General features: G+C 42.7%; 1 protein-coding gene across 2 annotated transcripts in view; it reads right to left on the reverse strand.

The window, feature by feature from the left end:
- Positions 1–743: 743 nt before the first annotated feature.
- The window catches only part of RNF208 (ring finger protein 208), a 45,313-nt gene continuing 33,269 nt past the window's right edge, over positions 744–12,787 (reverse strand). For both annotated transcript variants that reach the window (XM_089674954.1, XM_089674955.1), the window contains exon 2: positions 744–3,221. In XM_089674954.1, the coding sequence (XP_089531080.1) occupies positions 1,706–2,503 (798 nt within the window). In that variant the 5' untranslated portion in view covers positions 2,504–3,221 and the 3' untranslated portion in view covers positions 744–1,705. The remainder of the gene's footprint in view (positions 3,222–12,787) is intronic.

The raw sequence follows: 12,787 nt of genomic DNA on the forward strand, positions 1-12,787 counted from the left end.
GGAAATTCTCACTTCACCAGTGCCAATAATGAGGCAAGGATGAGGATGACAGGAAAAACAAGCTAGCAATGGCGGCTACTACAATATATCTCTAGCGTTTGTCCCTAAAGCCCTGTACACACAATGAGAATATCCGATGAATGATCTTCCTTCCTTTTTTTTTTTTTTTTTTTGCATGCTAGTCTCATATCCATAATGAAAAGGAAACAAAAGTTACAAAATTTCTCATAGGACAGAACAAAAATTTGGAAGTGATGTCATGTATTCTAATGTATTTTTGGACGAAAACTGTATTGATTAAATGAAAATTGTACGATCTGGTATCCTATGAGAAAAATTTTCGTGCTTGTCCCTTCGAATAACTTCGGACAAAAGTTTTGTACTAACGATCAGATTATCATACGATTGCTTCTAAACAGGGGCGGACTGACCATTTGGAAACTCGGGCACTGCCCAAGGGCCCAGGGTCAGTAAGGCCCAATAAGATGCCCCTGGTACCTTTTTCATAGGCTTTTTTGAGTTTGGGCAAGGACACAGGGGCCCCATGATCCCCTATTGCCTGGGGGCCCCATGAGTTGTCAGTCTGCCCCTGCTTCTAAAGTGATTTTCTGATCATGTGTGCTAAGCTTAAGCATGGGTAAACCATAATCTTTTTGACAACTTCCCATTTTTATAAAAAAATCCTCCTTTTGCATTACATAGGAGTTCACCAGAAGGTAAAAAAAAGACACGACAGAACTGAGTGTGTTTGTAGCCATTTATACAGTTGATGGATATTTCAGACTAGCTACAATAACAGTTGTCTCTTGTCAGCAAAGCTATTAAATAGCAGGGCTCCTTTCAAAAAAGAGAAACATGACATAACCCTTCAACAGAAACAAGAGATAGACTCCTCCCACCCTGATTCTCCCATCAGAACACATTGGTCACAAACCGACCTTTCCTTTTTTTACCGCTGCAAAGATCACCAATATTTTGCGCTGCAATCTACTGTAGACCTCTTCAGCGGTGAAAAGGTTAAACTGATGCAAGAAGGACCTGCAAAGTGGTTAATGCGGAGCAGTGATTTTTTTTTCTTTTTTTTAACTTTTTTCAAATACATACAATAATTTAAAATATATCATTTCTTATTATTTCATATTTGTTTTTGTCTTGGTCAGCAAATGAAACAAAAGCTTTGGCAAAACAATTTTGACAGAGAGAAAGGTGACAGCAGTGCTCCCTAGAGGTGTAGAGAGAATTCCAGGACAACCTCAGCCGATAACACCAGACTTTGTGCGCCACCAAATGTTGTGCTTGGTTCTGGGCTTAGGTGACACAGCTGGTTACAGAAAAAATGACTTTTTACTGATATGGTCAAGTCACAGTCTATACCCGTCCATCCATGCCTATGTACATTGCCACTTAGAAAAGGTTGTTAGGAAAAGAGACAGATAAAGAAGGGAAAAAAGTCAAGGATGGGGAAGACAAGAGAGAGAGAGAAAGAGTGAGAGAGGGAGAGTTGAGACAGACATACTACAAAGAGAAGCAAGTTCACCAAGATGAATTGAAAGATGTAAACTAAATTGGTTTAGATATCACTGTCAACCACAAAGTCTATTTGACCGATATGTAACAAAGTTTGGAGAGAAAGTTGGTTGCCGGTATCCAGTAGCTCTGGATTCCACTGTCGGCACTATCCAAGATAATACTGCTTGCCAAATAGCTACATGATTGAACAGGAAGAGAGTGGATTACGAATCTGACAGCTGCAAGCTGCACCACAGTACTGGCGGAAGGTTTGATAGCAGCTGCGGTCTGCTTCGCTACTCCATTGCACGGGGTTGGCCGAGAGGGCTTCAGCTGGTAGCCGGTTGAGAATGCTTGTGTTGACAGCAAGGGCGGCTAGGCCATAGTCTGTAAAGAGCACCGTTTCCCGTTTACAGGTGGGGCAGGAGATAAACTTGTACTTTGGACAAGATTCATAGAGGATCTGAAGGCATTCCTCACAGACAGAGTGGAGACAAGACAAGATACGGGGCCTCTTGTTGGTGAAATTGTACATGTGACCACATGTCGGGCACTCTAAAGGCTCACAAGGAGTGGACGGATGCAGCACATACTGGTTTACAATGACCTCATCAGATGGGGTTTTGCGGTGGTAACAAATCTCTGTGCTTGCCTTCCGCTGGCCAGGATAGATCTTTTCTCGCCTTGGCGGAGGGGGTGTCCTTGGAAGCCCCAAAGTGCCTGGAGTACCCTCTAGACTGGGCATCTCCCCGCAGGCCTGGTTAACGATAATTTCTGACTCTGAAGGCCAGGCCCGTTTGGCAACTAGAGGAGGCTCCCTCCGTGACGGAGGACCATACCTCGGCTGAGAGTTCTGGCATTCGGAGAACTTCTCTGCCTGTATGATCTTCATGGCCTCCATTTTGATGATGACCTGTTGCCCTTTCAGACAGGACATAAGAATTTTTTTCACATTACTGTCCGCAACTTTGTTTTCTCCTAGAGCCCCCTGCATGTGGCTTGTGGAATGTGGAATCGTTCTAACACTTAAAAATATCTATTTGGCAAAACGTTGCTTCTGGAGAAGCCCCTGTTCGTAGGTTGACCTAAAGGGATGTCCATGCTCTCCTGCACCTTGGCGAGACCTAACAGTCAACAATACAGACACAGATGATTCGTCTCCGAGTAAAATATAGCTCTGTTGGTGTTGTGCAAGGTCAGGAATCCATACGATGCCAATTTATCATTCTAAAGTTGTAATCCAAGATCTATTTTTAGATATCTTCCCTTCTTGAACTTGTGGGGGGGATGTGGATCCTGAAAATTTCCAGGCAACCGTGTTCCTTGAAGACAGGCTTATCTGTACAACAACATCACATCAAGGGCAGTGTGTACCTTGTGAAAAGGTGCTCCACCTCTTTGTGCTTTATTGCTGTTTGTGTGCAGGGCTGGAGCAAGGCGAAAGAATGTTTTAGCAAATTCCTTTCTTCTGACAGCCTTCTTTGCTCCCACTAGCAGGTCAGTTGCATTCCAGGAGACTGAAGATCTCTGTGCAAGGTTGGTATGGGGTAGATGCATATATCCTGTTTGAGTCTCAGGGCAAGAGCTGGAGTCATAAAACCTTGCTGGCTCTAGATGGAGTCTTCACCACAGGAGCCAAGTCTACTTCTGTCAATGATTACCTCCTCTACTGCTGGATCGTCACGTAAGGGACCCTCTGCTTCTGCAAGCACCTGTGCAAAAATAATAAAAGAGAATGTTAACCTGAAGGGCCAGCAGGCATAATTTACAGATGAGTTTTAAAGAGCTTTAATAACATTCCTGGATGAATATATAAACACATTAGGAATTCTAAAAACCTGAAAACGAACCAAAATAAGATGCAATATAGATCCTTTGGCAGATCATAAATGCGCTCGAGCTGTGTATTTAGTCGTCTGCCTGGAGTTCAGCATGAAAATAAGGTTGATGTAGTACACAGGACAGCATGTACAAGGGGCTGGTTGCTTTTGTTTTATGTAAATAAAGTGTCAAAATATTCAACGGAAAATCTTGAGAGAGCGAGAGATAACAACAGTTTCACTTCCTATTTTTTTACTTTGGAGATTGTTTACCTGCCAGCTTGTCCCCCTCATTATTGTAGTGTCATTGTTGCAGCTTGCAATACGCAAGTCGTAATTCTCTGCAGTTCTCTGCTAGAGCTAGCCATAGAAGGTGCACTTTTTTCACTGAGCCAGTGGGCTGGCCAAATAATAAAATCGAACGGATTCCTCCATCTACACAAGTGAAGGAATCCCCCCCCCTCAAAGACATTGTATTCTGACAGCCGGACCCTCCGCTGTCATTACATCGATTAGCAGCTGCAGCTGCTGATCCACAAAAGTTTTCTAACATTCCTGTTCAACAAAAGTCAATGTAATGATCGACTGCTGTTGAACAGGAGTTGCGATTAAAATTTGGACAGTATAGAGAGAAAACAGGTGGCGCACACACCTAGTGCATTATCTAAGGTTTATTGTAGGAGTGAAAGAATAATAAAAACATACTCACAGACGAAGCATGTATCTAAAAAGCATAGAAAAATGACAATGGCCACAACGGCAGGCAAGGTGTTCTCACTGTCAGTGCGGTCAAATGGCTGACGCGTTTCGGGGACGAATCCCTTTCCTCAGAGCTGATGACCAACCTCTGATGCCGATGTATGATGAATGGAAAGTAAGAGCCTTGCTGTTGATGCCTGAGTGGGATGGTGTGGGAGTGTGCTTTATGCCTGTGGGGAAATGGCTCTGAGGAAAGGGATTCGTCCCCGAAACGCAGGCATCAACAGCAAGGCTCTTACTTTCCATTCATCATACATCAGCATCAGAGGTTGGTCATCAGCTCTGAGGAAAGGGATTCGTCCCCGAAACGCGTTAGACATTGTCATTTTTCTATGCTTTTTAGATACATGCTTCGTCTGTGAGTATTTTCTTATTATTCTTTCACTCCTTACAATAAACCTTGGATAATGCACTAGGTGTGTGCACCACCTGTTTTCTCTCTATCCAGTGGCTGATTTCCCCATCTGAGGGGGGCTGCACCCCTGAAGCATTTCCTTTGGTTGTCGCTGTCCTGGTACCCTTGGTTCCCTTTTGGCTGTGCATATCCTGAGGCGCTGGAGAGTACATATAAAATTTGGACAGTTCCTGCCGAACTGGCCAAATTTCGGTCCATCTTTGACCAGCTCAAGGGCCCTTTCACACTAATCAGTTTTTAATGCACTATTGGGGTTTTAAGGGCCCTTTCACACTGCTCTATTGAAGAAGAAAATGCAGTAAAAATGCATTTGTGTTTTTTAATGGGTTTTTGGTGCATTTTTATGCAGTAATATTCATTTGAATGGGGAACTGTGTTACTGGTGCGCTTTTTTTTTAAAATCCAAACAACTTTTCTTGTCAAGACAATGAACAGAGTTTACAGAATCAACAATAATATTACTGTACCAGCAGAATTATGCATAGGTAAAACAATGTGGATATACGCAGATCCTGTCTGGTGTGCTTTTTAAACATGCACAAATAATGCAGCATACAGGACATTTAAAAACACACCGCACCATGCAGTACATTGGTCTGAAGAGTTCCATAGGATTTAAAGGGATACATTTTTCATGCATATTTAAACACCAAAAGAGCATCAAAAACAGATCAGTGTGAAATGGCCCTTAAAGAAATTCAACTACTCTCTAATGACTTCTAATTGTCTAGAAAATCATCACTGAATTTGGAGACATTCAACCTGAACTCTAGTTACTACTTCAAATAAGAGCTAAACCCTGCAAGAAAATTTTAATTGTTTAGTAATATGATATTAAAGCCCAACTCCAGGCAAAAAAAAAAAAAATGTTTCCCATGCAGTGGGGCTGTGCCCACACTGTACAGGTTAACTGTTCTTTTTTTTCTAGGGGAGAGGAGAGCGGAGATATTCTTACCTAATCCTCTGATCCTCTCAGACCAGTCCGGCACCCCTGCGCTCCAGTGGTCTTGCATAATGAACTGTTCCTGACTACATCACGCACAGAGCAGACTCCACAGACCAGGAACAGTCCACCACTGGATCATGGGGGAGCCCTGTTTTCTGGAGGATTGAAGGATCGGGTGATTATAAGTTTTCTGCTCACCCCTAGAAAAAGAACAAGCAGTTGCCCCATGCAGTGCAGGCACAGCCCCACTGCATGGAAATTTTTTTTTTTGCCTGGAGTTTGGCTTTAACCTCTTCTTTATAGAAGACAAATGTGAATATTGGTTTGAAATAGAGCTGACGTTGAATCTGTGCATGCTAGGGAGCTGCTGAGCAAATGCATTGGAGGATTAATGAAACTCTTCCTTTTTAGCTTTGGATAGAGAGGATTTATGTAATCATGTATGTACAGACCTTTTTAGTTTTGGATAGTATAAAGCGGGGTTAAAACCCTTGCCCATTTAATTTGCTGTCTGTGTCTCATTGCAGAGATTTCCCTTCACTTCCTGTCTTGTTAACACAACAGGAAGTTTGAGAAAACATCTACAAAGTCAGGACAGTTGCCCTTTTGGATAGTTGTCACTGAAAAACTGTTCCCCTTGGAAGATCTATCCTCAGTATTTAAGTTTGCCATCACTTTCCACTCTCCATGACAATGTTCACCAGAATACAAAAGAAGGTGAATTCACGTGGCGGGGACGCAGATGCAATAAAAACTCAACAGGGGTTGTAATCCTTTCTTACTATATTCCAAACCATACAAAATATTTTGGCTATACATGCTGTAGTCTACGTTATTTCTGCCGCTATCAACATTGTCACCAGGACAGGAAGTGAGAGGAAACTACCAACAGGGACACAAGTAGTAATAAAAAAAACTAATAAAAGTTCTGCCTTTCCCCAACTCTACTTTAAAAGAAAGTGTTTTATTGCTGTTAGGTCTCAGTCACAGAAGACAATAAAACAACCGGTTGAGCTGCGGTTTTACCATTCACTCTACTAACATCCATTTCTACTAACTTCTTATTCTAGATAGGGTGTAAGGGGAAATCTCCCAAGTGGGGACACAGGTAGTAATACAAACTTGGCAAAGATGTCAATCATTCCTCCTAGTGCCAGGGTCTGCCTAAACAATCCATTGAATTTATATCCAAAAAGGTAACCTCTCACACTACACAAATCTAAAGGGGATTGGATGCTAAAATTTTGACTTGTCGTCAGAATTCTAGTGACCAAATTCTCCATGAAAAGTCCTTTCAGAAAGTGTGACACAGGCCTTTTCCTTTATTTTTGATCCAATGTGTCACAGGATCTTGTGTGCGTCTGTCACATAACAATCGCTTGACAAAACTGGAACGTCCTGAGTCTTTGGGAACACTGCAGGAAATTTCACCAACCGGTTCCAAGTTCTGGAATATAAGTCCCATGACACAGGAAAAGCATTGGGCAGGCTCTTCTCGCCCATGAACAATAAGTGCTGATCGTAGCGGTAATTGTACCCCCCCGTGTAGTGTGGTGACCCCACCTGCTACAGGAAACGTGCTGACCAGATGAATAGCAGCTAAGCTGGTTTACCCAATGCCAGGGAAAGGAGTGGCACCACTAGGAAACCAAAATGGGAACATTTTGTATTAGCTTTGAGTTTCATCCCTGTCTAATTAATTTGTGATGTTGTTATGCCCTTTTCTTTATTAATGTTATCAGAACACAAACAAGCCCACACAGTCTAGTCAATGGTGTCCTTTTTCTGTTTATCATATTCTTTGGTAACACAGTGACTTTCATATGGCTGCTTTGGTCTGAAGACCAGAACTCACATTTTCTAAACCTAAAATAATTCCATAGGAGGCTTAGCTCCTTCCTCACATACTCATGTCTTTATTGTTTGTCTGTTGTTTTTTCATGTCTGAACTGTACATGTCTTTGGTCTATTGTCTCAACCTTTCCCACTCTCCACCAGTAAATGTAATCTGACTCTATAGCAGCTTCTCTCAACTGGGGTTCCATGGAACCCTAGGGTTCATCCAGAGGTTCCTTGGTGGTCCTTGAGCAAGGAGCAAAATTTTCCTCTCAGAAAAGTAACCACTGACACCAATAATCTTTTTATTTATGTTTAAAGGGATATTTTTCCCACTGACCACCAATGTATGGAACATTCTTCCCACTGACCACCGATATACTGTATAGAGCATTCCTCTCACTGACCACCACAGTATGGAGCATTCCTCAAACTGAACACCAATGTAAGGAGCATTCTTCCCACTGACCACCAATGTAAGGGGTGTATTCTTTCCACTGACCACTAATGCAAGGGGGTATTCCTCCCACTGACCACCAATGTAAGAGGCCATTCTTTCCACCGACTGCCAATGTAAGCAACATTCCTCCCACTGACTATCAATATAAGGAACATTCTTCCCAATGACCACCAATTTAAAGAGCAATCTTCTCTCTGACCATCAATGTAAGGAGCATTCTTCCCACTGACCACCAATGCATGGAGCATTCTTCCCATTGACCACCAATGTATGGAGAGAATTCTTCCTACTGACCAACAATTTAAGGGGGGATTCTTTCCACTGACCACCAATGTAAGGAGCATTCTTCCCACTGACCACTAATGTAAAGGGCATTCTTCCCACTGACCCCTAATATAAGGAACATTCTTCCCGCTGACCACGTGGCGGCATTCTTCCCACTGACCACTAATGTAAGGAACATTTTTCGCACTGACCACCAATGTAAGGAGCATTCTTCCCAATGATCACTAATGTAAAGGGCATTCTTCCCACTGACCCCTAATATAAGGAACATTCTTCCTGCTGACAACGTGGGGGACATTCTTCCCACTGACCACTAATGTAAGGAACATTTTTCGCACTGACCACCAATGTAAAGAGCATTCTTCCCACTGACCACTAATGTAAAGGGCATTCTTCCCACTGACCCCTAATGTAAGGAACATTCTTCCCGCTTACCACGTGGGGGGCATTCTTTCCACTGACCACCAATGTAAGGAACATTCTTCCCAATGACGACCAATGTAAAGAGCATTCTTCCCACTGACCACCAATGTAAGGAGCATTCTTCCCACTTACCACCAATTTACCACTTGCGAACTGCTTGCCCGCATTTTGCTGTGGGTAGCTCATATAGGCACAATCACGTTCCTGTATGTGTGCGCCACCCATACGACTCTCTCTGTGGTTGGACACAGCGGGATTTTGTCAGCAGCTTTCAGCCAGTGATTCATGGCTGAGACCTGCTGATCGGTTATGTCCAGTCATAGCGCAGAGACCTGTATTGACAAGCAACACAGGGTTCTGTATAGAGAGAACAACCTGCTTGCAAAGCAGGGAGAAGGACCTTACAGATATTTAGGTAAAGAAAGCACACATTACACATTGATAGGCACACAGTTAACCCTTTGATTACCCCTAGATGTCAGTGTCATTAGTACATTGACAGTGTGTAGTATTATCACTGATTACTGTATTAGTGTTTACTGGTGATATCAGTTTCAGTCAGTTAGTATTCCCTTCAGCCAACATCAGTTAGTGTCTCAGATTGTCTGCTGCACTATCACAGTCCCACTTTAAGTCGCTGATCATTGCCATTACACATATATATTACAAAAATAAATTTCTATTATACAGTGGGGCAAAAAAGTATTTAGTCAGCCACCAATTATGCAAGTTCTCCCACTTAAAAAGATGAGAGAGGCCTGTAATTGGCATCATAGGTAGACCTCAACTATGAGAGACAAAATGAGAAAAAAAATCCAGACAATCACATTGGCTGATTTGGAAAGAATTTATTTGCAAATTATGGTGGAAAATAAGTATTTGGTCACCTACAAACAAGCAAGATTTCTGGCTCTCACAGACCTGTACCTTCTTCTTTAAGAGGCTCCTCTGTCCTGTACTCATTACCTGTATCAATGGCACCTGTTTGAACTTGTTATCAGTATAAAAGACACCTGTCCACAACCTCAAACAGTCACACTCCAAACTCCACTATGGTGAAGACCAAAGAGCTGTCGAAGGACCAGGCTGGGAAGACCGAATCTGCAATAGGCAAGTAGCTTGGTGTGAACAATTCAACTGTGGGAGCAATAATTAGAAAATGGAAGAAATACAAGACTACTGATAATCTCCCTCGATCTGGGGCTCCACGCATGATCTTACCCCGTGGGGTCAAAATGATCACAAGAACGGTGAGCAAAAATCCCAGGACCACACGGGGGGACCTAGTGAATGACCTGCAGAGAGCTGGGACCAACGTAACAAAGGCTACCATCAGTAACACACTATGCCGCCAGGGACTCAGATCCTGCAGTGCCAGACGTGTCCCTCTGCTTAAGCCAGTACATGTCCGGGCCCGTCTGAAGTTTGCTAGAGAGCATTTGGATGATCCAGAAGAGGATTGGGAGAATGTCATATGGTCAGATGAAACCAAAATAGAACTGTTTGGTAGAAACACAACTCGTCGTGTTTGGAGGAGAGAGAATGCTGAGTTGCATCCAAAGAACACCATACCTACTGCGAAGCATGGGGGTGGCAACATCATACTTTGGGGCTGTTTCTCCGTAAAGGGACCAGGACAACTGATCCATGTACAGGACAGAATGAATGGGGCCATGTATCGTGAAATTTTGAGTGCAAACCTCCTTCCATCAGCAAGGGCATTGAAGATGAAACGTGGCTGGGTCTTCCAAAACATACCGCCCGGGCAACGAAGGAGTGGCTTCGTAAGAAGCATTTCAAGGTCCTGGAGTGGCCTAGCCAGTCTCCAGATTTCAACCCCATAGAAAACCTTTGGAGGGAGTTGAAAGTCCGTGTTGCCCAGCGACAGCCCCAAAACATCACTGCTCTAGAGGAGATCTGCATGGAGGAATGGGCCAACATACCAGCAACAGTGTGTGCCAACCTTGTGAAGACTTACAGGAAACGTCTGACCTCTGTCATTGCCAACAAAGGATATATAACAAAGTATTGAGATGAACTTTTGATATTGACCAAATACTTATTTTCCACCATAATTTGCAAATAAATTTTTTCCAAATCAGCCAATGTGATTGTCTGGATTTTTTTCTCATTTTGTCTCTCATAGTTGAGGTCTACCTATGATGCCAATTACAGGCCTCTCTCATCTTTTTAAGTGGGAGAACTTGCACCATTGGTGGCTGACTAAATACTTTTTTGCCCCACTGTGTATACCATAGTTTGTAGATGCTATACCTTTTAACACAAACCAATTAATATACACTAAATGGCATTTTTTTTTAACCAAACACATGTAGCAGAATACATTTTGAGCTGAATTTTGGAGGAAATTAAATTTTGTAAAAAATAATTATTGGATGTTTTATAGCAGGAAGTAAAACATATTTTTTCCTTTGAAATGTTCAGACTTTTTTCATATATATAATAAAAAAAAATTAAAACCTAGTGGTGATCAAATACCACCCAAAGAAAGCTCTATTTGTGTGAAAAACAAAATGACATAAATTTCATTTGGGTACAGTGTTGCATGACTGCGCAAATACCAGTTAGAGTAGCACAAAATGGTCATGAAGCAGGTAAAACCTTATGGAGCATTCTTCCCACTGACCACCAATGTAAGGAACATTCCTCCCAGTTTTTCTTTATTAAAAGTCTTTCAATCAATAAACATAAAATATACAGAATATACAAAATAAATAATTATATACATATTTATACAAAAAGAAAAATAAATATAGCAAAATCTGCTGTCAGACAAGAAGAAACTGTCAGAAATTAACATGTCATTACTGGGGGAAATAAATTTTACTAAGACTCACATCACTACACCAGACATCAAACCTGAGAGGTCAAGAAACCACCCCGCCCCCATTATGCATGCAGCCCTTCTTCAAAAATAAGATTTTAACCAACAAAAGCTAAGGGAGTGAAAAGAACAGCATAAGAAAAGAGCCCCTCACCCAGAGATGGACAGTTCACCAAAGGCAGGTTTGATATTCCTCCACGCCCTTATCCAGACCGCCCGAGACTCCCTGCCCTTTTCAAGAACCTAAACCTTCCCAACTTCACCCAGAATATCATGCACCACCACCTCAACAGGGAGGACTGACACTGTGCATTCCACATGAAGTAACAAACTATACGAACTAGAAAAAGTGTGCCCAAATCAAATTCCCAGTGAGCTGGGAATGCCCGATACACTCACTCTGCATAACTCATGCAATAGAGAAAGGGGATGCCCAAAACCCTCCCCACCCTTTTATACACCTCTATGTTAAAGGGACACTGGAGCAGAAAGTGGTCCATAGACTTCACTTTACCAACACACTCTGTTCTAGGACAATCCCAATCATCCACAGGGCGGTGCTTCAGGTTCTCTCTCACATAGAGTCTTCCATGGAAAGCGAGCCAGGCTTGATCCCTGAACTTCAAAGGGATTCTCTCCAAATTAATTAAATGCAACCCCTCCCTCATTACAGAGCCTAGGCAATCCTTTAAGGCCAGTGACACACTGAAAGCAGAAGCCAAAATCCTCTCCCCCAGAAGCCTCCTGGGAAGGGACATGATATCTTCCACCGTCACCTGCCACTGTCGAAGTATTTTCAGACACGGGCAACATAAGCCGGGAGCTTGCCATGTTGGACTCTCAGACTTTTCACTGGCCTGCAAACTTTCCAGCAACACAGAAAAGGCTTAAACCAAATTTGAAAATACCAACCCATCCCGGCAGGGTCTCTGCTAACATATTACCAAGATTGCACTTTAAAAAGCAAAGAAAACTAAACTATCAGGTTGACCATTCCTAGACCACCCTCCCCCCTGGACAGGTAAGTTACATTATGTTTGATCTGGTTCAGCCTATTTCCCCATAACAGTTGAAAAAAACAGCTGTAGACCCTTGCATAGAGAGATAGCGGCAAGATACAGACAAAGCTGACATATAAAAAGATCGGGATCAGGTAAGTTTTAATCAAGTCAACCCTCTCCCTCAAAGAGAGCCTCCATCTCTTCCAGCTTGCTACTTTTGCATTGGTATACACCAACCTGCTTTCCCAATTTCGATGACCATAGTCACCAGGACCAAATTTGATGCCCAACACTTTAATTTCCTGCTGGGGCTCCAGGAAGTTTGAAGCTTTCACCCTCCTCACCCATCCAGAAAACTTCACTCTTTTCATGGTTGACTTTAGAGCCAGAAGCCTCCATGTACTGCTCTATCATAAAGACCACCTCCTGTGCCTCCTCAGTCCCAGATATATTAACAGACACATCAGCAGCATAGGCTACGACCGTCA

The sequence above is a fragment of the Staurois parvus genome, unplaced genomic scaffold, assembly GCF_062004578.1.
Source record: "Staurois parvus isolate SC_StPar_1 unplaced genomic scaffold, SC_StPar_1.0 ptg000154l, whole genome shotgun sequence".
Taxonomy (NCBI): domain Eukaryota; kingdom Metazoa; phylum Chordata; class Amphibia; order Anura; family Ranidae; genus Staurois; species Staurois parvus.